The sequence below is a fragment of the Delphinapterus leucas genome, chromosome 15 (genome assembly GCF_059928025.1).
Source record: "Delphinapterus leucas isolate spDelLeu-1000000601 "Yukka" chromosome 15, BTC_Dleu_Yukka2, whole genome shotgun sequence".
Lineage (NCBI taxonomy): Eukaryota > Metazoa > Chordata > Mammalia > Artiodactyla > Monodontidae > Delphinapterus > Delphinapterus leucas.
In genome coordinates, this window is record NC_143143.1 from 39,337,969 (window position 1) to 39,364,214 (window position 26,246).

The 26,246-nt window shown below is 50.8% G+C and overlaps 1 protein-coding gene across 2 annotated transcripts in view; it reads right to left on the reverse strand.

Moving 5' to 3' along the window:
• OVOL2 (ovo like zinc finger 2) overlaps positions 1–25,442 on the reverse strand; it is a 47,637-nt gene extending 22,195 nt beyond the window's left edge. Inside the window, exons 1-4 of one of the 2 annotated variants that reach the window (XM_089896486.1) lie at positions 25,192–25,442; positions 24,305–24,525; positions 23,514–23,580; positions 13,395–13,587 (exon numbers count right to left, since the gene is read on the reverse strand). In XM_089896486.1, coding sequence (XP_089752612.1) covers positions 13,395–13,587; positions 23,514–23,580; positions 24,305–24,525; positions 25,192–25,233 — 523 coding nt within the window. In that variant the 5' untranslated portion in view covers positions 25,234–25,442. The remainder of the gene's footprint in view (positions 1–13,394; positions 13,588–23,513; positions 23,581–24,304; positions 24,526–25,191) is intronic. The other variant, XM_022594262.2, reaches the window with a different exon arrangement.
• Positions 25,443–26,246: the final 804 nt, after the last annotated feature.

Sequence of the window (26,246 nt, forward strand, 5' to 3'; positions counted from 1 at the left end):
GTAGCACTATTCACCATCGCCAGGACATGGAAACAACTTAAGTGTCCACCAACAAATGAATGGATAAAAGAGGTGTGGTATATATCTACAATGGATTATTATTCAGCCAGGAGAAAGAGGAAATCCTACCATTTGCAACAACATGGATGGACCTTGAGGACATTATGTTCAGTGAGATAAGCCAGACAGAGAAAGATGAATAGTGCGTGGTGTCACTTAGATACAGAAAAGTCAAACTCTCAGAAACAATAGAAAAATCATCGCCAGGGGCTGAGGGGAAAAAAAAAAAATCATCATGACCAAGGATGAGAAACATGAGGAAAATGTTAAGGCAGGAGACAAAACTGTCCACAGAGCAAACATAATAAAAAAGGATGCATACAGCAAAACACCACCACTCGCCTGCCTTAATGTCTGGGTTTCAAAGCGGGCAGAGTAAACCTTGTTTTCATTTTAGTTTGGGTTTCACTGGAAAAGGAGTTATTTGGGAGGTTGCCCTCAGGAACGGTGACCCCATGAAAAGTGGGAGGTGACTCCCCAGCTGCAGGGGAGGGAAGATGATGATGACAAGGGGGAGAGGGGTCATCCAGCCAGTCACCACTGTGGGCATCCAGAGTCCACGTGGCCAGACAAGGTGCGGGACAGAGCAACACACACCTCCCATTTACCCTGGCCCTCGGGAGCTGGAGTCTTTGTTCGCCTGCTCCAGTAGCACCGCGGAGAGCACCCTGGGTGGGACAGGTTCTCTCTCCCCAGCATGTACAGCCTGCCTTGGGGTAGAGTGGCCTCCAGCAAGGACACCCTCAGGCTGGGCTGCAGGTGTGGGCAGCCACGACATGGACGGGTGTGCCCAGAAATGGCAGGGGTCACAGGACACTGATGGCGTCGGCTACAGTTAGGAAACCATTTCCAACCTAGATCTCCTGCTGGCTTTAAAAGTGAGCTACCATGAGTGGGGCCTGCCTTCCAGATGGAGAGGCCACAGGTACCATATGAGCAGGGAGCTCAGCCAATCAAACCACAGTCATGCCCATGCCCACCGTGGGCACCCGACAGTGTGAGACGGGAACTTAGGTAAGGAGACCTCAGTAGGTGTATCTCAGGCTCTAAAGTCGGGGGGGATTCAAGGAAGCATATAGTGTCCCATGAGCACGGAAGCCCAGAGAGGGTGAATGCTGTGTTCGGGGTCCGTGGAACAGAGTGGGCTGCCAGCTCTCAGAGCATCTCAGAGCCCAGAGGCCAAGAGGTCCACTGCCCGCAGTAATCCCCAAAGCTTTAGGCTCAAAATTTAAGAGTATGTGAAAACATCAATCAAGATAAATATTTTCAAAATTAAAATACATACAAAAAAATCCATGATGAACAAGTTATCAAAAATTTAAGTAAGGACAGGATCCACCAGGGCTGCATGGAGTCATGTTGGACCTTGAGGCGAAAGGGAAAATGTGCATCCCCATGTAGACGTTTTTATTTGTTTTTTTAATGGTTAATTTTTTTTCCCCAAGAACGTTCGAGTTGCTGAAAGAATAGTGAAAAATTGAAAAACAGGTGTATTAAAATTCACATTCTAAAATGCTTAAATAGTTTATTTATGCAATAATGGGTTTTATCATGATTTTACTATCCTGGCTTTAACGGAAGCAAGCTATTATCAAAAGATATTTTCAAAATCTACTTTTCTCGCTTAACAGTATTCCTGGTGCACCGTAACACACTGATCAGAATGGCCATCATTTAAAAGTCTACAAACAATAAATGCCGGAGAGGGTGTGGAGAAAACGGAACCTCCTGCACTGTTGGTGGGAACGTAAGTTGGTGCAGCCACTGTGGAAAACAGTATGGAGGTTCCTCAGGAAACGAAAAATAGAGCTACCACGTGATCCAGCAATCCCACTCTTGGGCATACATCCAGACAAAACTATAATTTAAAAAGATACATGTACCCCTATGTTCATAGTAGCATTATGCACAATAGCCAAGACATGGAAGCAGCCTAAATGTCCATCGACAGATGAATGGGTAAAGAAGATGTGGTGCATATATACAATGGAATATCACGCAGGCATAAAAAAGAATGAAATGATGCCATTTGCAGCAACATGGATGGACACAGAGATTATCATACTAAGTGAAGTAAGCCAGACAGAGAAACAAATATCGTATGATATCACTTATATGTGGAATCTAAAATATGACACAAATGAACCTATCCATGAAACAGAAACAGAATCACAGACATAGAGAACAGACTGGTGGTTGCCAAGGGGGAGGGGGTTGGGGGAGGGATGGAGTGGGAGGTTGGGGTCAGCAGATGTAAGCTATTATATATAAGATGGGTAAAAAACAAGGTCCTACTGTATAGCACAGAGAACTATATTCAATACCCTACGATAAACCATAATGGAAAAGAATATCAAAAAAAAGAATGTATATATATATATATATATATATATATAAAAATAACTGAATCACTTTGCTGTACAACAGAAATTAACACAACATTGTAAATCAACTATACTTCAAGAAATAAATAAATATTCCTGGAGATTTTCCCATATTGGTGCTTACAGCTTGGTCTCATTCCTTTTTAAGAGCACCGTGGTGTTTTGTTGTACAGCTGCACCCAAATCCCATCTTTTAAAAACTGTAGAGACTGAGGAAGCCCTGCTCCAGCCCACACCCTCCCATCACATGATGCTGCCTTGTACGACCTGGTACTAAGGTGTCGTCCACCTCACATCACATCACCTAGGAGCTCGTTGGAAGCGCAGAGCCTCGGGCCCCACGCCAGACGTCCTGATCCAAGCGAAAGCAGTGTTTCTCAAATATGAGCCCGAAACAGAACCACCTAGAGGGCTTGTCAAAACACAGATTCCGGGCCCCCCTGCTGGCGGATCTGGTTCCGGGGTGGGGATGAGAATCTGCATTTCTCACAGGTTCCCAAGTGCTGCCGAGGCTGCTCATGCTGGAGTCACAGGTCTGAAGCAACGCGTGGTGAAGACTTAGGACGGCACTTGGGGTGTCTGAGGCAGCCAGGCCCCCCCAAGTCCTCTCTTCAAGGTTAAACGTCCCCAGTTCCTCACTGGTGGCGCGTGGTGGGGGGCCGGGAGACCTATGTCTGTTCATGAAGTTTTTTAAGTACACAGATGACAAAGGAAGTCAAAATGGAAAAAAATACTCCCCCCACCCTCGTTCAACCACCTGAAAAAATCGAGTCGCTTCCACTTTTCTTCCTGTCCACATCCAGAAGCTCCCATCCTTTCCTCTAACGTTCATGTGAAAAGAATTGTGTTAGCTCAATGCCGTGGTGGGGTGTTCCTCCAGCCCACCCACGCAGAAAGCAGGCCTGTATTATATTCTACATGTTTCAGAAAAACTGCTAAAAGAAACTCCTTTATAATCCTCAGCACTTGGCGCATAATAGGTGCTCAGTAAATCATTTTTATTTTTTATTTTATTATTTTGTTTTTGGCCACACCACGTGGCTCGTGGGATCTTAGTTCTCTGACCAGGGATCGAACCTGGGCGCTCGGCAGTGGAAGCGTGGAGCCTTAACCACTGGACCAGCAGAGAATTCCTAATAGGTGCTCAGTAAATAATTTTTGAATGAATGAATGAATGAATCCTACTGGCCCAGGAAAAAGAGAGGTCACATCTTGGGGCTAGTTTTCTACAAACGTAGGGGCCGTGAGGCCTCTCCAAAGGAATACACCACGTAGGTTGCATGTCTGGGCCACAAGGGGCTTTGTGTTAACCAGGCCTCTGCGTCCACATGGCAGCTGGTTCCCACCACCTCTGGCTGATCAAGCAGCAACCCGACTTCAGACCCGAAGCTCATCAAGACAGAAATTCACCCAGAGGTCAGCTGCTCCTTTCAAGGGTGACTGGAAACAGCCCTCGACTATTTTAAAACATCCAAACTCAACCGGTGGGGAAACCAGCACACTGACACCAGGCTTTAACCTGGATTCTGGAAGTGGACGCTTCAAATCCTGCTCCTGGGGGTCCCCACTCCCAACGGTGACCTGAGAAGGTGATGCGGACAGGGCTGCATGGCTTTGCCTGAGCCCTGCCCCTTGCAGAGGGCATCGGGCCAGGGCCAAGTCCACTCGCACGGTCACGTCTCCTTCCTCTCTTCATTCCGCAGCTCAGCCGAATCCTACGGGCACAGCACCCAGCAGAGCCTGGATAGCCAGGGCTAGAGGGTTTCAGAGCCCTGCACCGTGCAGATGACGGCTAGGATGAGGATGACTGCGGGGGGTGGAGCAGGGTAGACAGGAGGTCCCCACACCTCCAGTTATGGCAGTTAATTCTGACTTTTGCAAACCTACCCTCCCCACCCCGCTCTGCAAACACCACATTCATCCCTCGCTCGCTGGTGCAGGCAGACATGGTCACCCAGCAGCTGTCTCTTGGTGACTCTTTCTGGGCTGGGGAACAAGTCCCTCCCTCCTGGAGTCCTCCTCTCCCCCAAACTCGGGGAGCAGGGGATGAAGGGGGCCAGGGAGGAGCCCCAGATGAGGGGGACAGATACCAAGGCCTCCCTGACATTGGGCCTCACCTGTCCTGGACGTGGGCGCTCTCGAGCAAAAGCCAATCTTGTCCGAGCCTGGAGTGGGATCCCGGAACCATCCCCGCACCAGGCATCATTAACCTACTGACACCTACACAGTAACAGAGTCCAAGGCCACTGGAAACCCAGGCACCACCCATCAGCCACGCATTAACTCAGTCCACACCTCAGTTTCCACACCTGTAAAATGGGGATAATAATTGATACCCCTTGTAAGGCTGCTCTGAGGATTAACCGAGATCTCACAAGCAAAGGATGCAGCACACACTGAATATTCAACAGGATGCAGCTCCAACAGCTTACAATCCAGGTCAACAGAACGCAAATACGCTCTATTCAGAAGCTGGCTGGCTGGTGGGTATGTGAATATTTAGTATCTGTCTTTAAACTGTATCTATATGTACACCTTTTTGTTCATTATCTATTTTACAATAAAAAAGGATAATTTTTCCTATAATAAATCATAATGGAAAAGAGCATGGAAAAGAATATATATACACATATGTATAACTGAATCACTTTGCTGTACGCCAGAAACTAACACAACACTGTAAATCAACTATACTTCAACTTAAAAAAATAATTTTTTTAAAGGCTAATTTTTTTAAATGTCGTTCCTAGGCAGCTGGTGGAGAGAGGAGGGGACAGACTTCCTTCCCCGTCCACCCTCCAGACTACCGTGCTGCGGGTCTGTATCACCTCGAGCAGAAAATACTGTGTGTTGGGTTATCACAAAGAGTCTCTTCTTTTCAAATGTTCTATTCCTACTACCAAATCAAGCTTCATGTCACTCATCCCCAAAGAAAAGTCTTTGTCATTGGCGCTCTCTGCTTGCTGTAGCTAAGTCTCCTTTACTGAACTTTATCCAAACATGGACAGCTCTCTGCAGGCCTCCTTGTGGGGCTGGACATTTAGGACAAACTCTTCGGGAGGCAATGTGACCACCCCATAAACATCATAATGGGTCTACCCTTTGGCCCACTTCAGGGAAATTATCTGCAGAAAGACTCACACAAGTAGGCAAAGGATTTACAAGAATATCTGTGGTAGTCTTGTCTAAAATTAAAAGAGAGAGACAGAGAAAGAGAGGAAGGAAGGAAGGAAGGGAGGGAGGGACGGAGGGAAGGAGGGAAGGAGGAAAGAAAAAACCGACCCTGAAAATGTAAATAAGTGTCATCATTTGGGGCAAGAGAAAAAAATGACAGTGCCTCCATATTTGAAATTACGTCATAATCTCATATTAAGAAACGCTCTAACAACTTTTCAAAAGAGTGATGTATGTCTACCTCTGCAGATGGGAAACAATCTCCAGGATAGATAGTGCACGAAAAAAGCAATGTGTGTTAAAAACTTCTGGAGAAAAAAAAATTAAGTGGTGGCTTGCTTTCAGGAGTGGAACTAGGGCTTGGCGTGGAGAGGAGGCTTCTTTTTTTCTTTCTTTCATTCTTCCCTTTCAATATTATTTTTTGTAGCTAAAAAGTCAGTCAATATAAAAGAGGGGAGAGTTTGGTGAGTGAAGGAGGCCACCCTACAAGGCAGCATTCAGCTCCCTCGGGGTGGAGGTAACTCTATTCTTTTCTCCCACCCGCCCCACTCCAAACTTCTCCCAGCCTGCATTTTTCCCAGTCCAATCAACCCTTCCCCGTAGGCTCCAAACAGACACCATTGTTTCCTCTTCTTCAATCAAGATGGGATTTGTTTGCCTTCTCCTCCTTCTCAATGTGGCCCAGATGGAAGATAAGGCCCGAGGGCCCCACCAAGGGGGGCAGGGCAGACCCTGCGCTCCGGCCAGAGCCCCCTCCCCACTGCCCGGACCTCAGATCTGAATTCCTCAGCCTCCCTCCGTGGAACTCAGAAGCTTCCGTAGGAACAGCAGGCACACCTCGAACCAACTCCTTTACTCTAGTCAGGGTCGTAAAGTTATCACCAACCCGAGTTATGCCCCCCTGGAGCCCTCACAAACCGAGCGGGGGACCCCGCACGTATGTGTGCCCTTTTCGACTGGTTACAGCAGCGCAGGCTTTCTCCTCTGTAGTCTGTATATTGACTGAAGTCTTTTACAAAATAAGTAGTCGCTTTACATACGAGAAAAATAAAATGCATTCAATGCAAGCTGTACTTGTCTGATGAGCCTGGCACACCTGGTCACGGTGGCGAACAACGCCCAGACTACACCTGACACCACAGTAAACGTTCACCACGCCCCCAGGTGCCACTGGCGCCGGGGTCCCTGGGCAGCGAGGGGGGAGACACTCAGTGCTGAGTTTGGCACCTGCTGGTTGTTGGAATCTAAATGACAGATTTCCCCCACCCACACCCTGCCCCCAGCAAACTCTCTCCTTCCCTGGATGGCCAGCTGGCTCAACCTAAAACACGTGAACAAATCCAGAAGAATATTCTGTAAAACCAGGCCCGTGACGTTTTTCACGGGCTATGAACTGAATATACAATCCTGTCTTGAAAGCTCATCCCTCCCACCCCCCGTCTCTATTTTGTCCTGAGGTGGGTCAACAGCCGTAATTTCACACATTGGCCTAAGTGACCCTGTCAACTCCACTTAAATAGAGCAATTCCCTCTATTATGTGTGCAGTGGACCCTCTTGGTCCCCCATCAGGACCCCCTTTTCTGGGCCAGTACTTCACTCCCCAGCTGTCACCTATGTTGGCAGCTAACAGTTCCTGGATGCCCCCTTCTCCAAGGAACGGGCACTGGGCAAGTGACCTGCCCACCCAGGGGAAAGGCAGCCTCTAACTCACATGGGCACAGAAATGTCCCCCACTTGCCTGGGGACAGGACAGGCCTGTAGCACCAGTCACACCGCAGAGCCCTGGTGTGATCAAGCTGGGGCCACATCCCTGCTACCCTGTCCTGCTCTCTCCTCCCTCACAGGTTTCTCCCAAGAGCTCTCCCTCAATAAATCGGTTTATAAGAATCGCCATCTCAGAATCTGCTTCTAGGGAACCCAACCTAAGTCAATTTGGATTGAAAACAGCCACTCATTTGCAGACGTATTTTCACAAAATGTTAACCGAGTTTCTTCTGTTCCAGTTTCTCTCTTCCAATCTGGACTCAGATGTCATTTGCTGCTCCCCCTCCCCATCACACACACACACACACACACACACACCTCTGATCTACTCTTTCCTTGGTGAAGTCATATCCAGAAAAGAAGTCTTAATCTTTTCTTTCATCTGCTTGAATATTAAGGTAAGACATTTCCAGGCTCCGGTTTCCCTGGACCTTTTCCAAGAAGTTTCCTTGTGTTCTGAGTCTTTCCTTAGAGGCCCCGCTCTCTCAGGAGGAGACGTGGGGGAGGGGATTAATCCCGATCCCCGGTCCCACCGTCTTTGCCCACCTCATCAACACTGTCGCTGCAGTTCTCAAAAGAAGGGTCCTGGGATCCCAGGCAAGTCTTCAAATTAGTCATGGTCTGGCCCAACCGGACTGGGAGCAACCGTAACCTTCACTCATCTGCCTGCTGTAGTTGTGAGAACATTGTCCACATCTTTGCTTCTGGTCCAAACACAACATTTACTTGTAATTGTCAAGAGCCAAAATCCAACATTCACGTCTCCATCAAAGGCAAAACTGAATTCCCAGAATTCTGGTGAGATCTTTTGGAGCCAGTGAGGTGGTACACATGAACTACAGAAAGGTCTGAGGAGCCCAGATTTTTGCTCTTTTTACTGATTATCCCTTTTGCACAGAGCTCAGAGCTTGCAGGGCAGGCCTCTGGCGCCAGGAGGCCAGGCCTGTCCCTCCAGCTCCCGCAGAGGGGCATCCCCAGAGCTGGGGCCCCTTTTTTCCGTTTGCCACCAGCCAGTTTGTCAGCAATGTTTTGACTCCTCTTCCTGGTCATTATTACCTGGAGGCACATCTCCATCAGAAAATAAACCAGGGAATTCGTCCCACCCTCCCCTTCCTCCCGCGTCCACATCTCCGTTCTCTACATCTGCATCTCTATTCCTGCCCTGCAAATAGGTTCATCTGTACCATTTTTCCAGATTCCACATATCTGCATTAATATACGATATTTGTTTCTCTTTCCGGCTCACTTCACTCTGTATGACAGACGCTAGGTCCATCCACATCTCTACAGTTGGGAGATTAGAATTGACTTATATACACTACCAACGTGTAGAATAGATAGCCAGTGGGAACCTGCTATAAAGCACAGGGAGCTCAGCTCGGTGCTCTGTGACGACCTAGATGGGTGGGATGGGGGGTGGTGGGAGGGAGGTCCAAGAGGGAGGGGATATAGGTATACATAGAGCTGATTCACCTCATTGTACAGCAGAAACTAACACAACATTGTAAAGCAATTATACTCCAAACAAACCAAAACAAGACAAAAACAAAACAGGGAATTCCCTGACTGTTCAATTGTTAGGGCTCCCCGCTTCCACTGCAGGGGGCACGGGTTCGATCCTTGGTCGGGGTACTAAGATCCCACGTGCCTGGAGGCATGGCCAATTAAATAAATAAAATGAACCAGAGGGAAAATAGGTTCAAGACATTTCCATAATGCTATTTGTTGGTCACTTTAAGAGTCAAAATTATAATAAAAAAATTTTTAAATCATTAACTGTAGATTCAATGACCTTAGAGCTATCCAACAGAGATTAAAATGCAAGCCATTTTGTAATTTTAAAATGTCCAGTAGCCTCATTAAAATAAGTAGAAACAGGTGAAATTATTTTAAGGATACCTTTTGTTTAACCCAATATATTCAAAATATTACCACTTCAACATGAAATCAACATTAAAAATTGATATATATTACGTTCTTATTTTGCATTAAGCCTTTGAAATCTAGGGTCTGTTTTACACGTAACCACACATCTCAATCGGACCAGCCACCTTCCGCGGACCCAGAGCTCTCCGTGCGCAGAGAGGCTGCAGGGTTCCAGTCCTAAATGACTCCTGAGTGCCAGCCTCGCCCCTCATGGGATAAAGTGCATGATGCCCTTTGGGGAAGCATCAGGTGGAAGGCATTTTTATTCAGCAACCCGGTGATTTTCAGCCCCTCCTTTAAGAGTCACTAGAAGTTTCATCTTTGAGGAGTAGGAGATGAAGGAGCCCAGGGCCTTGGGGGTGGGGGTGGGGCGGGGTGCAGGCCACCCCCTTTCTGCTCACTCTGTGGCCAGAGGACATGCTGGCACCACTGAACACATGCTCAGACTCCTCAGCAACCCACTATAACGCCCAGGCTGGAGGGTGCGGTTTGCGCCCGGCCCGAGTTCCTCTCTATCTCGCCTCTTGCAGAGCAAGCTGGCTTCTTGAAACTGAACCGGGGCGGCTGGTAAGGCCCATCCTCGGGAAGGATGCTGAGTGAGCACAGTACTGAGGGGTGGAGACAGAGAAGGGGCCTGTGGAAGGCGGGGGACCTGGACTCAGGAAGGCCAGCCGTCCCCAGCTCCTCACCTGTGAACTGCGGGTAACAAGGGCTCGGGGCTCCTCGGGGCTGTTGGACACAACAGGATAAAGCCGAGGGCCTGGCCTGCAGAAAAGCCACCATTCTGAGCTCGCTACCACCTGAGGAAGCTGTGCAAGCCTCCACAGGCTCTCCCGTCTCTGCCAACGACCCCCCCACGCCCCCCGGCCGCTAAGCCTTGTTCTCCCTGGCAGACACTGCTACCCCCCCACACCGAACCCCTCAGCCTCCCACCAGGCCGGCTCGGACAGTCCCAGGAGGCCAGTGGCTTCCTGCCGCTCCTGCCCGATGTTGCTCCCCGGAAACGTGAGGTCTGCAAGGGGCTTCAGAGAGGAAGTGCCTAGGAGCAAAGGGTCCCAGAATGGACCCCCAAACAAGGAAGGATGGGAGTTGATGGATAAATACCCCACTTCCTGCCCCTGGAGCAATTCTGGGGTGCACTGTGTGCATTCAGAGGACCCCCAGGGGGCTTGAGCCCCAGTTGCTCCCAGTGGTAACCCACTCAGTAAGTAACTAGCTCTCACTGAGTCTCCTTCCCTCTGTCTCCTCTCCTCATCCCCTCACTGTGCCCCTGGGACCATCTCCCAAATAAACGGCTTCACCCAAATCCTCGTGTCAGGGTCTGTTTCTGGGGGAACCCAAACTAAGACATTCCCCATCTGCAATGCCCTTCCCTCCCCGTCCAACTGTGAAAATCCTGCTCACTCTTCAAGGCTCAGCCAAAAGGACACCTCCTCTGAGAAGCCTCCCTGGTGCCCCTAACAGCAACAACGCAACTTCCGGGCCTCCCCACCAGCATTCGCCACTTTTTCTTCTGTCTGGCACACCTGCTGGTTTCCTTGGGTCACAGTCAGGGGTTTGGGTTCTTTCTCCCTATGTTGGCTGAGCTCTCCACAAGCACAGAGGTGAGTCTTCAAGCCTGCCACACCGCAGGGCCCCAGGAAAACTCTGCCAACTATTTCAACATTTACCACCACTAATAGCTCATAATTACTAAGTGTTTACAATTTGTGAAGCACTTTATATGCCATTATTGCCCTGAAACCTCGCAGCCATCACTTAGGTGATAGGTAATAAATCCTTGCCCATTTTAGAGATGGACACACTAAGGCAAAAAGATAAGTAATTTCGACAAGGTTGCAGAATCAGCTAGCTCAGATCCAGAGTGCTTAACCACTGTGTGACCAACAGTGCAAACTCTTACAAACTCTTCCCTGAGAGCAGTCAGTCCCTAATATTTCTACTAGTGGAGAATTAACTCAGTCACAGATGAGGAAGCTCCATGTTTACTCCAACTGAAGGTACCAACAGCCCACAATGCTCCCCAAGCCCCCTTCACTCTGTGGGGGAGTGACCACAGAGCCCACCAGGTGAGGAGTTGCAGAAGAAATAGGCCATGCCCTCAAGGACACCCTCAGATAGAGAGGAAAAGCTGAGAAACTCTCCAGGACAACCAACGACAAATGACGGCATGAGTGGTCCCCAATTTCCTCCAGCTTTGCCTCTAGTTGCCTAGAAGCCCAGCTTTGCAGTCACGTAATGGGTCCGTTGATAACCAGGGGTCCCCCCATCACCCACAGGACCCCCACCCTTCACAGGACCCTCTACTACCCACAGGACCCTCCACCACCTACAGGACCCTTCACCCTCTATAGGACCCTCCCTAATCACACAGGACCATCAGTCTCCCTAAGCACTCTCCCTGCCCCAACCCAGGTGTCAGCCTGGCCACACAGAGGTCAAACTTTTACTGAAGTCAGGCTACTGGTGCCTCTTGGAGGGAAGGTGACAGTGACCAGAGGGGGCAGGAGGGAGGGGCCAGTGTCTTATGGGGGCTGGAAATACTCCAGCCAGTTATATGCTTGTGTTCGCTTTGTAAAAAGTCCTACATTCTCAAACTATGCACTTATGATTTGTGTGCTTTGCTGGATGTATGTTACATTCAAATGAAAACTTCACTTAAGAAAAGTTTTTTTTAAAGGAAAAAGAAAAACCTTTTAGTATGCCAGTCCACTCTCTAGGGTGGAGGACACCCTTCTGAGGCCAGGGAGGAAGCTCATGGCCAGTACTCTAAGAACAAAGAAGTGTGATAAGGGCTTAAAGGAAATCTGAATACAGAGGATCTGAGAAGGGCCCTGTGTGGCGGCTGGGGACCTAAGAGGTCCCCTGGGAGAGAGGAGTGGTCATTTTCCCACCCCACCCCCAAAATGCTGAGGGAAACCCTAAACCCGGAAAGGGCTTGATGGGATCAGCGGGACTATAATTAGTAAATTCTATGAGGTTGTAGGGAGAGTGCGTGGCACCAGGGCAAGACTGAATGGTTAGGATGGGATGGATTTAGATGAGATGAAATGGGTGGGATGAAAAGATGGAGTGGGATGGGGTGGGAGGGGCTGGGACAGGATGGGGATTTGAAGATGGGACCCAGACTGTGAGGGGCTTTACATGGAGCCCATCAAGATGGGGAGTTTGGATTCTGTCCTGCCCAGAGCTGGAGAAGGTTTTTTTGTTTTGTTTTGTTTTGTTTTTGCGGTATGCGGGCCTCTCACTGTTGTGGCCTCTCCCGTTGCGGGAACGCGCAGGCTCAGCGGCCATGGCTCACGGGCCCAGCCGCTCCGTGGCATGTGGGATCTTCCCGGACCGGGGCACGAACCCGTGTCCCCTGCATCTGCAGGCAGACTCTTAACCACTGCGCCACCAGGGAAGCCCTGGAGAAGGTTTTTTTAGCAAGGAAATGGCATCTTAGAATTCTCCTCCAGGGATCGCTCTGGCACAGGTGTGGCCCTCAAGGAGCAGCCTGGAGGCCAGGTGTTTCCTAGACAAAACTACCGAGTCTACGAACAGCCAGAGTGGGCGGGAGGGCGGCCAACCGGCACCCCAGGGCTGTCTGTGGAAGGGAGCTGGTGAGGACCCAGACCCGCGCTGAGTAAAGCTCAGGGTGGGGGTGACACTTGCCCACCCGCCCCCACAGGAGGCTCGGGCAGCGCTAAGTCAGCTGCGTGTTCTCTTTCTGAGCTCTCAGGAGGAAGCCACGTGATGCTATTTTGAGACAGACTCACTTCCCGAGAAAGGAGCACAAAATACCAGCAGAGGGACCAGGGGGACCACATTCCATCCCTCAGCCCGGCCCGAGGGCTGCACCGAGTGGGCATCACAGCTCCCAGGACACTTCCGGCCAGTGATGCGCCGCCCATCTCACCGAGGCGAGAACAGGCTGAGAGCGGCGCGCGGGCCCCAGGGGACACCAATGGCAGGTGGCAGAGCCGGGCGGCCCACCCCAAACACCCCGCCCCGCGATTCTTCCGGAAACATAACTCTGCCCCAGGCTCCCGACTGGGTTCCTTGCGGGGAAAGTCCAGGGGCTCTTGGCTGCGTCCCTCCCTCACCTGTGTGCGTGCGCACGTGCCTCTTGAGGTCGAAGGTGTCGTTGAAGCCCTTGCCGCAGAAACTGCACAGGTGCCTCTTCACCTGGCTGTGGCACTTGAGGTGCCGGTTGAGCATGCGCTGCAGGCGGAAGGCCTTGCCGCACAGGTCGCAGGTGTGAATCGCCGCGTCGCCGCCGCAGGTGCCTGTGGTGAACTGGGACAGAGAGAGGGGTGAGGACCCGTGTGGGGCGGCGCGCCCACCGCCTGGTGCGTCTAGGCTGCACCTGACTCGGGCTCCCGCACCCCCCCACACCCATGCTCCCCTTGGTCCTCGGGACAGACCTCTGATTACCAGCTGGGCACCCCGCCCCCAGCTACGCGCCTACGTTTCCCAGCCTCACAGCAAGTCCTGCGGGTGGGACCACCTGGCTGGTGAGATACACTCTCTAAAGGGAAGGATGGTGCCCTCTCCCCTGATTTACTCCTTCCTGCTCGGGAGAGCAACAGCCACCTCGGACCCAAGGCGGAAGCCAGTGCTGAGGATGGAAGAGCAGAAAGGAAAGAGGAGTCTAGGTCTGATAACATCACAGAGCCCGCAAAGACAGCCACAGTCAATTCCTTCCTCCCGGCCAGCATCCACCAAGAGACTGTCTCCTCTCCCCCTGGATCTGGGCAGGGCCTGTGTCAGTTCCAGATCTTAAGAAACGGTACAGCTCTTCTGCATCCTCCCTCTTGGAAGCCAGCAGCCATGAGGAAGCCTGAGCCCACCATACTGTGGGGAAGCCCAAGCAGCCATGCAGAGGAGCAATGAGGTGCCAGGTATGAATAAAGACTCACTGGACCTTCCAGCCCAGCCAGGGCTGCCACCGGCTGAGTGAACAAACCCGGCCCAGAGGAAAACTGCCTAGCCCAGCCGTGCCCCAGTTCCTGACCCAGAATCATGAACAAATAAGACGGTCATCTTGGGAAGTGACTTGGTCAGGATCCCACAGCTTTGTTATCAGAAAAACTATAACCAAATCCCAGGTTCTGGACTGCCTGGTTCATTCTCTCAACCGTGTTTGCTGCCTCAAAGGAAGAAAACAGAATCTCTAACTGTGTGAAGAAAAACACGAGATCTGATATATTCATTAAAGGTTTCCTAGTTATCAGAACCTTTAGAAGATGGATCCAACCGTTCTGCCAAAATTCTATTCATAAAAGGACCTAAAAAACTTAATTTTCAGACAAACATTATTAGCAAGAAGAGTTGGTCTTTTCCTGGCTTAACACCTTCCTTGTCTCAAACACCCTCCTTTCATCCACTGGGGTACTTACTGCCTTCTGCCAAGCCTCAGCTCACCTGTTCCCTCCCTGATGAGCTTCTACAGCCACTGCAGCCCCTGCCCAAACTGGTCTGTGTACCCCTAAGACCAGTGCCTCTCAAACCTCAGTGCACACACAAATCCTCTGGGGGTCTTGTTAAAATGCAGGTTCTCTCTTGCACTGTTGGTGGGAATGTAAATTGATACAACCACTATGGAGAAAAGTATGGAGGTTCCTTAAAAAACTAAAAATAGAACTACCATACCACCCAGCAATACCACTACTGGGCATATACCCAGAGAAAACCATAATTCAAAAAGACACATGCACCCCAATGTTCATTGCAGCACCGTTTACAATAGCCAGGTCACGGAAGCAACCTAAATGCCCGTCGACAGACGAATGGATAAAGAAGATGTGGTACATATATACAATGGAATATTACTCAGCCATAAAAAGGAACGAAATTGGGTCATTTGTAGAGACGTGGATGGATCTAGAGACTGTCATACAGAGTGAAGTCAGTCAGAAAGAGAAAAACAAATATCATATATTAACGCATGTATGTGGAACCTAGAAAAATGGTACAAATGAACCAGTTTGCAGGGCAGAAATAGAGACACAGATGTAGAGAACAAACGTATGGACACCAAGGGGGGAAAGCGGCGGGGGTGGGGGTGGTGGTGTGATGAATTGGGCGATTGGGATTGACATGTATACACTGATGTGTATAAAATGGATGACTAATAAGGACCTGCTGTATAAAAATAAATAAAATAAAATTCGAAAATAAATAAATAAATTTTTTTTTAAAAAGTGCAGATTCTGATTCAGGAGGGCTTGTGGAGTCTGGATGCTGCATTGCTAGACAGCTCCCAGGAGATGCCACCGTGCAGTCCATGGACCACACCTGAGATGTGAGGGGCTGGCCCTCACACGGTTCAGGACTTTATTCCAACTCATTCCAGAGGCTTCCATCAGGCACGAACGTTTCCTCAACTAAACGCCTTGTGGAAGCCAGCAAGCATTCGCGCAGGCTCCTGCCCCCCCCGCCCATGCCCCAAGCGCAGATGAGGGCCCTGCATGGTCAGAAAGTGTTGGTGGGCAATGGCTCACAGGTGGCAAGAGGCGAAGACCCCAGAACAGGGCTTTCCAGTCAGCCCCCTCCACCAGTTCATTCTCACTGCTCCATCTTAGTCTCAGCCGACACTGATGTGTGCCTGATCCGAGACAGGGCCTGTGCTCAGAGCACCAGGATGGCTTGTCCCCAAGAAGCTGCCAGTCTAGTCGGAGAGCAGACCGGGCAACAGGCCACTGCCATCTGGGAAGCCCCAGGTGCAAGGGATGGCTGGGAGGGGAGCCTAGCCCAGACAGTGGGCGCACGGGAAAGTGTACCCAGAGAGGTGAACATCTCAGCCAGGCCACGATGAAGAAGATGGGGGAAGGGCAAGGAATATCCCAGAGAGGGCGCTGGGAAAAGGGGGACTGTGTGTAGTCCAGCCTGGCCAGCCTGAGCCCTGGAGAGTAGCTGACAAACAGAGCTGAGGGAGGAGAGAAGGGCAGGGCCCCCAACGACTGTCAGAGGGCGGGGGGAGGGTGGGCACATTGGAAGATACAGGAGGACAACCACAGGGCTTGAGTCTGATGACCCTCCTGCCTCATACCCCACCTCTGCCCCCCAAAGGGGTGGGGCCTGGCAGGGCCTGAGGGAGACCCAGCTGTGCCCAAGGCTCTCCTATCACAGGACAGGTCATGGTCTCCTGCTAATCCACAGTCCCCATTCTAGTCGCTGCCTCCCTTGAAGGGATGTGAAGAGACTAAATATGGCCCAGGTCTTGGCAAACAAAATGCCGTGAGCTTCTGAAGGCCAAGCCTACACAGGATAAAGGTCATTTGAGAGGTAGTGCGGCTAATGAGATAGAACAGAGGCACATGAACCTGGTAATTCTGATGAAAAACGTGAAGAAAGCTAGAACTGTCTTCTGAAAGTCTTGCACCATGTGCCCGAGGACTCGCCAACTATGGTACCAACCTGAACCCTTGTTTACTTTAATCCTTTTGGTAAACTCCTATTTTTAAAATGTTCAGCATGTAACATGAATACCTCCTATTACAGTCCAGGATGGAAATCTCAAATCACTGGCATTATTTGGTTTGAAAAGAATAAAAATTTTGAGGGCAGAGGGGGTGGAGATCAGTGACAATTTAAGGGAGTTCAGGGTCAGTGGATCATCTGACTGAGAGAGATACAGAAAGCTTTTTAACACGGGAGAAAGAGGGAATGAGGTGAGGGGACTGGAGAGGGAGGGCACCCCATTCTCTGGGGAACTTCCCTCTGGTTTTCTCAGAGCAAAAATAAAAGATCTCCAATTGCCTCAGCAAACGCAGTGTTCCCATTTCTCCACTTTTCACAACATGGAAAACTGAGTCAACACAAAATGCTCATGTAGAGAATTGCCATAAGGTGCACCCTCCAGCCCATGAAGGGTTGTTCGCCAACTATAAACGTATTTCTGACCAATCCAGACTCCAGACGTTTATGAATTATATCCAGAACGTCTGAAGAGGGCCTTTTCAAAAGAAGATGGAGGGTTAATTCAACAGCAAAAAGATCATGGCTGACGAAGCCAGCTTCTGCCAGACTTGTTCACTTTTCAGGGGAAGGAAAACTTCCTTCGTTAGAAAGGTGAGAGTCCTTATTATTCAGCCATAAAAAAGAATGAAATCATGCCATTTGCAGCAACATGGATGGACTCAGAAATGATCATACTAACTGAAGTAAGTCAGACAGGGAAAGACAAATACTATATATCACTTATATGTGGAATCTAAAAAATAATACAAATGAACTTATTTACAAAACAGAAACAGACTCAAAGACAAAGAGAACAAACATGGCTACCAAAGGGGAAAGAATGGGGGGAGGGATAAATTAGGAGTATGGGATTAACAGATACCACTATATATAAAATAAACAACCAAGATTTACTGTATAGCACAGGGAATTATATTCAATATCTTGTAGTAACCTATAATGGAAAAGAATCTGAAAATATATATACACATATATACATATATGTATACAGACATATGTATAACTGAATCACTTTGCTGTACACCTGAAACTAACACAACATTGTAAATCAACTACACATCAATTTTTTTTTAAAAAAAGGAGAAATTCCTCAGAAAAATATTTGGAGGATAAATTCCTAAACATGAAATTTATCCACAGAGTGTACTTCACATGTGCCTTGCAATTTGGTCTGTGATAGCAAAAAGCTGGAAACTACCTATATGCCCATCAATAGGGACTTGTTAAAAAAAAGATGGTATAACCATATAATAAAGTAGCTAGAAAAGGACAAGAGTACCAACTGCCAGTCACATGAGTGAGCCCTCCTGGATGTTCAAGCCCCCAGGAGACTCCAACCCCACTGTCATCTGACCGCATCCACAAGAGAAACCCCAGGCAAGACCCACCCAGCTGAGCCCAGCCAATCCGCAGAACTAGAAGACGTCATAATAAAGTGTTATAAGCTGCTAAACTTGGGGTTGTTTGTGAAGCAGCAACAGAACACTAGAACGGTGAGAGATGTATCACATTCTCTCTAGAACACCAGAGCTGCCACATTTCTGCGTGTTCTCTCCCAGGATGGGCAGCATGATACAGAAGACACCCCCGATTCCTGAAATGATGCCCCATGTGCTGGAGGACCGGCAATCTCTCCTCGGGTCACCTGTCTGCTCACTGGGCCATCTTTATTATGTTTACACAGGCTTACACCTACCACTCTACTTCCTAGAAGTCCAAAATAGGGTTAACCAACTACCTTGTTACTCTGCAAGGGGTAGACCAAAACTAGTTACATCTTTGTCACCTGGTCACAAAATGAGTGGGGTGGAGAGACAAGAAATGCTGAGGATCAAATAAAAACCTAGACCTGGATGGCTGTGTGATGTCATTTAATATCCCTGGGCCATACTTTCCCACATGTAAAAATAATAAAATGGGATTAGATGGGCTCTTTTCCTAAGTTCAAATCCTGCTCTACCACCTACAGTCTGGGAAGTAGGCAAGTTATTACTCAACCTCTCTAAGCCGTAATTTCATCACCCATAAAATGTGGACAATAATGATACTTGCCTCTTGGGACTGTTAAGGAATTAAATAAGAAAAGCTACTTTAAAAAGACTGGGTGCTAGGGACTTCCCTGGCAGTGCAGTGGTTAGGACTCCGCACTGCCACTGCAGGGGGCATGGGTCCGATCCCTGGTCAGGGAACTAAGATTCTTGCAAGCTGTGAGGTACAGCCAAAAAAGAAAAAACAAAAAGACTGGTTGCTGCAGTAAACGCTAACTCTTTAGAGTTCGACAAGCTCCAGAGTCCTGTGATCCTAAATAAAAGGTAATTGGTCAAAACCCATTGTTTCTCCATTTGTCTTTTGAGTTTTTCTCTCACTGATGGAAGAAAAAGGGAACCAACCTTCAGTGTGAGTCACTAGCCCCTAGTCCTTCACCTGCGACTCTGAAATCCAAATAGCTCTGAAAACCAACATTCGCTCCTATCTCCCTTGGCAACAAAAGTGGAAGCTACCCATTTGGTGTCAATATTCGTGTTCTGATATGGAAAGTATTAATGTGTTCAATTACAGTATACCGCTCCAGACACTGTTATACTCAGAAAAAGCTTAACAGTCTCATCCTTAATCCAAAATTAACTCTCCAAAAGGCTTATTACTGAAGTGAGGAAGCTACCACGAGGATGGGAGGTGACATCAGTCTGGAGATTAATTAACTAACTGGAGATTAACTCAGGGCAAGAAAGATGAAGAGAGATAGCAGTTCCCCAACCCTGAAGCTTGGCGCTTTCTTATTTGCTGTCCTGTTTTCTGCAGGATCTCGGCTTTCATTTTAAAAAACACACAAAGTTCCCCTCTAGTTCTTCTAAAAACAGGCCTGTGCAGCAGAAACAAACCCATCATTGTATCAGAGCTGCTGAAGGCTTCAGGAGCATCTAGGGAGGTAGGGACCTGGGCTGGCCCTCTGACCAACTTCAAAAGCTGGCTAAGGTCACTTGCCTGTCAACTTCTAAAGGAAAAAAAAAAAAAAATCCTTTATTTTCTGTGGATGCTTCCACCAGACAAGTTCCTTAAATTAATGGTCCTATTTCCTGTGGGAGGCTACCGTGAGTGCAGGCTACCTTCCGGTGGCCGCGCAGACGAGATTTCCAGTGACACATGTGCTTATGCCTGAGCGCTCAAAACATGCTAAGCGTATTTCCCCAGCTCCTTTAGGATAAAAATTCCCCTCCTGCTCCTATGTACTACTTCCTTAAGCTTCACAACTCCACTACATGGCAGAATGCAGAACCTTCCCAAATGCAGAGATGCTGAAGGGAACATATCCTAATCATCCAGAAGAAACAGATTCAAATACCTGAAACCCGCCTGTGGCCACAGGGCTTGTAGGTGCCCACACCGAGATTCTGATGGGGCTTGTTGTCTGCAAAACGTGTGCCTGCACTTCCCCGGGACAGGCCCATGGGTCTGGGCATGACGTGTGGGAGAGGCAGGGGTGAGCCCTGTGGTTTTGTCTCATGTCACGGTGAGAAACTGCTTAAATTCCTTCATGTCAGGCTGTCAGTGCTAATGGCTAAGGCGTCAAAGGTGGCTTCCACAATGCAGTACAACAACGCTAAAGAATAAGGAGCCTTGGGTTGGGCTTTGCCACTAGTACCTGTGACGAACTCAACAAAACCTCTCTGGCTTTACCTTTCTCCCCACAAAAATGAGGAGATTGGACCACATAAGGGTCCCTGAAGTAGATCCTGTGGGTGGACACGCTCAGCCTCTATTCCCGCTCCTCTGGTGGGCCTTCCTGTACAGCAGAGACTACAAAAGCTAGACACTACATTTCCCAGAATCCCTTGCATCTGTGGTCTTTAGATGTGACTTGGGTACCACCAGTTACATGCACCATCAGGAGATTTGACTTCGGGCCTGAGTTAATTGAGCCGAGGCAGGTATGTGGCAATTGTTTCACACCCTGCATTAGCAGAAGCATCGTGATGCACGACAGCAGCCAAAGAAGGCCACGGCTGCAGTTCCCTAGGCAGCCCAGTTCTGTAGTGTGGCTCTGGGAGTCACTCCTGGGAGCTCAGCCTGGTCTCTCTTTAGCCCATTTAGTACCCCATAATTAACCACTGTCTGCTTAAGTGAGCTACAGTGGATTCTGTTTCTGCAACAAATCCATTCAGACCCTTCCAACCACAAAAACCGACTTCACCTATATTCCAGTTAAAAGCTGGCTGCAGTTAACACTTGCATTGTTCTCCTATTCCTTTTTCCCCCTTTAAATTAATTTAAGCTTTTTCAAGCATCCATTCCAAGCATTTTCCCCTTTTGTCTTGCTTCCTATTTCCCCCCAGATGCTATTGACTCCTTCCCTGCCTGTATTCCTCTTCTATGTTGGCTTATGTCCTCCTATGAGTCAGGCATTACTGCACCGGGTGCTGAAAATACAAGCTCAGCAGGAATGCTCCCTGCCTTTGGTGGGTCTAGAGTCAAGAAGAAAAGTCTGGTCAGCCAAGGAGATGGTCAGTGAGTTACAAGACTGGTGGGGGGAATTGGGACATCCAGTTCTGTCTTGGGAGACTGAAGTCAACAGGCAGGGAATTAGGGATGGGGCTTATGTTACCTTCCAAATATCAAATGGGTGGGTTTTTTAAAAATACTTAAATCCAGCCAATCCAGTTGGTAAATCCCTTGTCCCTGCTGTAGGCAACAAAGTATTGGACATTAACAAAACTTGCTATGAGTCACTGTCGGCTAACTCCCCACTGGGCAGTTTACACACACACGAAATTGCTCAGCGCGTTGCCTCCATTGTTTCATGTAATCTGCCCAATGCTTTGGAGAGGCCGATTCGCTTATTTCTCTATTTTGCAGATCAGAGAACTGAGGCTCAGAACAGATAATGTATCCCCAACCACAGCTGGTGAGATGGACCCAAATGAGGTTTTCCTTCTCAAAAACCTTCCAGAGCCCCTCCTCTGCCCCCACGGGAGCACCCACACTTCTCGGCTTGGCCCCTTTACCATCACAGCCTATCCTGGCTACATGTCCAGTTCCTCACCTTGACTCTCCCTGACCCCAGGCCCATTTCCCATCCTCCCTCCAGCTCTGAGTCCTGTCCTTACTCAAGCTTTGGGCTCAGCCCATACTACCCTAAAGCGTGCCTCTCCCCCTTCTCTCACAGCCCTCAAATCCACACCAAGAATGTACTGCTCAGAATGTACTGCATCTTTGCTTGTGCTTCTAGTTGAGCATTCACTTTCCTGTAATAGGGTTAATAATTAATTTAGTATTTGTGTCTCTCCACCAACCCAAATAATTCTAGCTAGAGTTATCGGACACCTACCATGTTTCACGCTTGACTCATTTATCCTCACAACTCTATGAGGTTTCATTACTATCCCCATTTTTACAGGCGAGGAAACTGAGGCCCAGAGGGACTAAACCAGAGCCTAGAGCCCTAACCGTTACTGTCAGAAGATTCTGGAACACCAGGGTGGCAGCATCTTTATCTCCTGGCTGCCTTGTGCACAGCAGGCACTACATACTGTTGGATGGGATGTAGCTTCTCTCTGCCCTTCTCTGGTCCTAAGAACCAACTGTCCAGTAAGTGTCTTCAAGTCACTGAAAAACATGCATCATGCCTGAGTGGCTTCCCCCTCTTATGGTCAGGAAACTAATTCTTAGACAGTTCAGCATACTTGGCATAGAACTCTACAGTTACACAACGTGCTAATTCACGGGCAATTGGACCGGTCATTTGAAAATGGCCAATACCACAGCTGATAATTCTGTAGGCTTGGAGCATCTTAACCCCAGGAGTTCTTGTGGAAGCTGAGAGGGAGAGGGAACCTGAACTTCGGCCTCAGTAAACAAACAAAAACTCCTCTGGAAACCTTGTTAAGGGTTGAGGAGCAAACTCTATGCCCTCCCCCCCACCCCTGGCGTCAGCACCAAAACAAGGATCCTGGGAATAAGATTGGTTTATTCATTCCCTTAATCCAGGGCCCCAGTGGAGCTGTTTGCCTGGGGTGGCAGAGATCTCCTAAAATGGTGGTTAAGGGACTGGACATTTTTCCTGTGCCACCTTGTCTCCAGGGCAATCTGGGCAGCTGGGGGACAGAGGGGTGAAGTATCTATAGACCACCTGAACACAATGTTGCAAAGTGTCCTTCCCCCGGATGATAAATATGCAAGTGGATACTTGGTAGCATTTCCTGGAGGGCAGAGCTACAGGCCTCAGGCAAATTGTCCCTCCCAGTTAACCCCATCTGGCCCAGAAAAGCCTCCCATCAGCTGACTTTGAACCTCGTCAGCGCACTTAACACTAAGCAGGATGCCTACACCCAGTCCCAGCATCCTTTAAAGGTGTCTTTCTTAAGGATTCCAAGCTCCAGCCTCTAGCCTCAATTCATAACCAAATGCACGCCAGCCCACCACGGAGCCAAGCCCCTGGAGCCAGGAATATGCACAGGGGAGGGAAGACCTCTCCCAGGAAAAGTAACGGAGGAGGCTTTCGCAATCCACAGCGAACCCTAGGGCTTCCGCCCCATCCCGGTGCCTGGGCAGGGGGCTTCGGGACCACCCTGGAGCGCCCAAGAATTAACACCTACACCAAGGGCCTGGAGCCCGAAAAGGCTCACACTAAGGCCCACCTGGCTAGGAACTGGGGTTATGTGATTCCTAAAACACCACTCCCAGGCTCCCTTCGCCCGTGAGTCAGTGGAATGGTACAGCTTAGTCTTAGAGGTAGCGGATACCTTTGAGCAAGCAATCATGGCAGTTCCACACAGGAAAGCGCAGATGGGCGTCCGGATAAGCTGTGGCCTACAATTCCAGGAGGCTGGGTGGGGGTGGGGGCTGAAGCACGAAAATAGAGGGAAACAAACACTCCAACCCACTGGGGGCGGGGCAGTAGGCCAATTTGCAGTTGAATCCGTTCATCCGTGAACATAATTCAAGAAGATTTGACAAACACAAGTTTAAAGTGCCCGGCACAGACCTCGTGTCTAACGGGCACTTCATAATTGGCACGGGGAATAGTTGTGATTGTGAAAGACCCACTGTGTGCCAAGCTACCACCACTGCCTCCAGAACTCGAGGAAGGGGGCGAAACTCAGAATTCACAAAGCTGTAGGAACTGCACCTCAGAGGAGAGGAGCCCGGGGCCTGGGGTCCCTTCTTTCCCACCCCAGGAACTCCGACGGCCAGGGTGTTCCTCAGGCCCTGCGCACAGAATGGACTGCTGGGGGGAGGAAGCTGTGCCTGAGCCTTTAGGCAGCTCCGGCGGCCACGCGGGCGGCCTGTGCCCGCGCGGGAAGCCAGTCTCCGGGATGCAGCAGCGCGGGCGGCCGGCTACCTGGCAGGCGGGAGGACGCGGGGAGGCGCCCTGGCCGCGACCCAGGGGCAGGTGCAGGAGCTGCGCAGCGGGCGCGCTGGGTGCTCGGGTGCCGGGGCGCGCGGGCGGGCGCGACAGGGAGAGGCGCCGGCCCTGGGAGCCCGACGCCAGGGCGTGGTGCAGGTGGCGGCGGGGGCAGAGTCGACATCGTACCTTGATTTTCGATCTGGCGACCGGGCGCTGCTTCGCCGCCAGGTGTCCACCGGGGACCTCGCCATCGCCAGGCTCGGGGGTTTCGCGCTCGGGGGCGCGCGGGGACGAGCTGCTCTCCGCGCCTCCGGGCTCCCCCGCGCTGTTGCTGCCGCCGCCGCTGCTGCTGCCGCCGTCGCTGCGGCAGTCCTCGGGAGGGTCGTGGAGCAGACGGCCCAGGCCCACTGCAGGGGAGGGCCGCGCCCCGACACACAGACACGCGGCGTCAGGCCCGGGCGCCCGCGGCAGTTTGACCTGCGGGCGGTGCCGCCGCCGCCCCGCCCCGGACCTGGGCACCTCGCCAAGTGGGCAACGCCGCGGGGGTGGGCGAGAGAGCCCCGGACTCGGCCTCCTGAGCGATCTCGGGGTTCTGGGAGCCGCTCCTCAGTCCCAGTTACAGCGCCCACGAGGAACAGAGGGCCCAGCGCGGCTGGGAACCCGCGCGCCAAATTTCCTCTCCCTGGGATGGGGGCGGGGGTCCTGACCTCGACCCACCCAGCCCCGGAGAGGTTGACCCATCCCTGTGCAACCCCACGAGGACGTGGGACTGAGGGTTGCCCCTACTGGCCCCTAGCCCCCTTCCCGGGCCACCCCGGCCCGCGCTGCAGCCAACGGTCCCGCCGCCGGGCAATTAGAGGCGCCCACTAGGGGGAAGGGGGCGCAGGGCGTCCCAGGTTCCCAGCCTCTCACTCTCGGTCCTCCCGCACCTCAGTGACTTCCTCCTCCCCTTGAAAGAGGGACATGGGGGAGGGGGAGAGTCCAGCCTCGGCCGTAGAGCAGAGGGGACCCGGCCACCCTTGCCCACACCCCAGGAACCCGGCGCCCAGGCCCGGCCCCGGCGCGGCGCTCACCTGGGATGTAGGTGTCTGCCCTCTCCTCGTCCGGGAGCTCATCCCAGCTGCGGACCGAGACCCCCGGGCTCCTCCTCTTCACCAGGAAGACTTTGGGCATCGTGGGGCCCCCTCCCCGGACTGCGGCCCCTCGTCCCGGCTGCTCCCCTCTAGGGGCGGCGGCGGCTCGGTCCCCGGTTCCCCGCGGCCAGAGCCCACCTTCCCGCCCGGCCGGCCCTCTCCCTCCGCCCCCCGCCGCGGCGCGGCCCGGCCTCTCCCCCGCACGCCCGGCGACTCCCAGCCTCCCGGCTCGGCGACACCTATGCCTCAAATCGCGGGTGAGACCACGCCGAGGAAAAAGTTTCATAAGGTGGAATAGAAAAGGCACCAGGAAACTTGGGAGTGAGCATGCGCCCTGCAACATAACGGTGTCAACAAGCTCGCTACCTGTCCGACCGGTTCCGGCGGCCGGGGCTGCCTGTTCCAGCCCTTCCTTCGGCACGAATGTTTGCAAAAGAATTTAACGTCTCAGTCTTTCCCCCCTCCCCTTCTTAAAAAGGGAAGAACGTTTTTCTCTCAGCCCCCTGCCCCATTCCCCATCACAGGCACCGCAGGGCGAACTCTTTGAGGAAAGCACCAAGTCCGCTCCCCGGGCGTCCCCCCTAGAGCTGGAGCCCCCGGGAGTCGCCCCCTCCCCCGCCCCCCCCCACCCCGCCCCAGTGGATTCGCCTCCGACAAGCAAGCCAGAAAATGGCTCAGTTCCTCTGGACTTTGTGGATCATTCCCGGGGTTTGTTGAAATCTCGGTGTGCGGAAGGGGGAGGCCGCGGGAGACTCCCCAGGATTCTGATCTGGTAAAGAGGGAACTTGGGAGCTTCAGCTCCCCCTCATAGACAACAGTCCCCCAAATAAACACAGTAAAATTAAATGTTAAAATTCATGCATCTTTAGAACGTTATTTTGTGCCATACAATCTAAGAAAAACAAGTCCGCTTGTTCCACCCCAAGAGTCGCCTTACCCCAAATAAACACGATGGAAAAAAAGCCAAGGGCTGGCTATGCAAACACAGCTTTGAA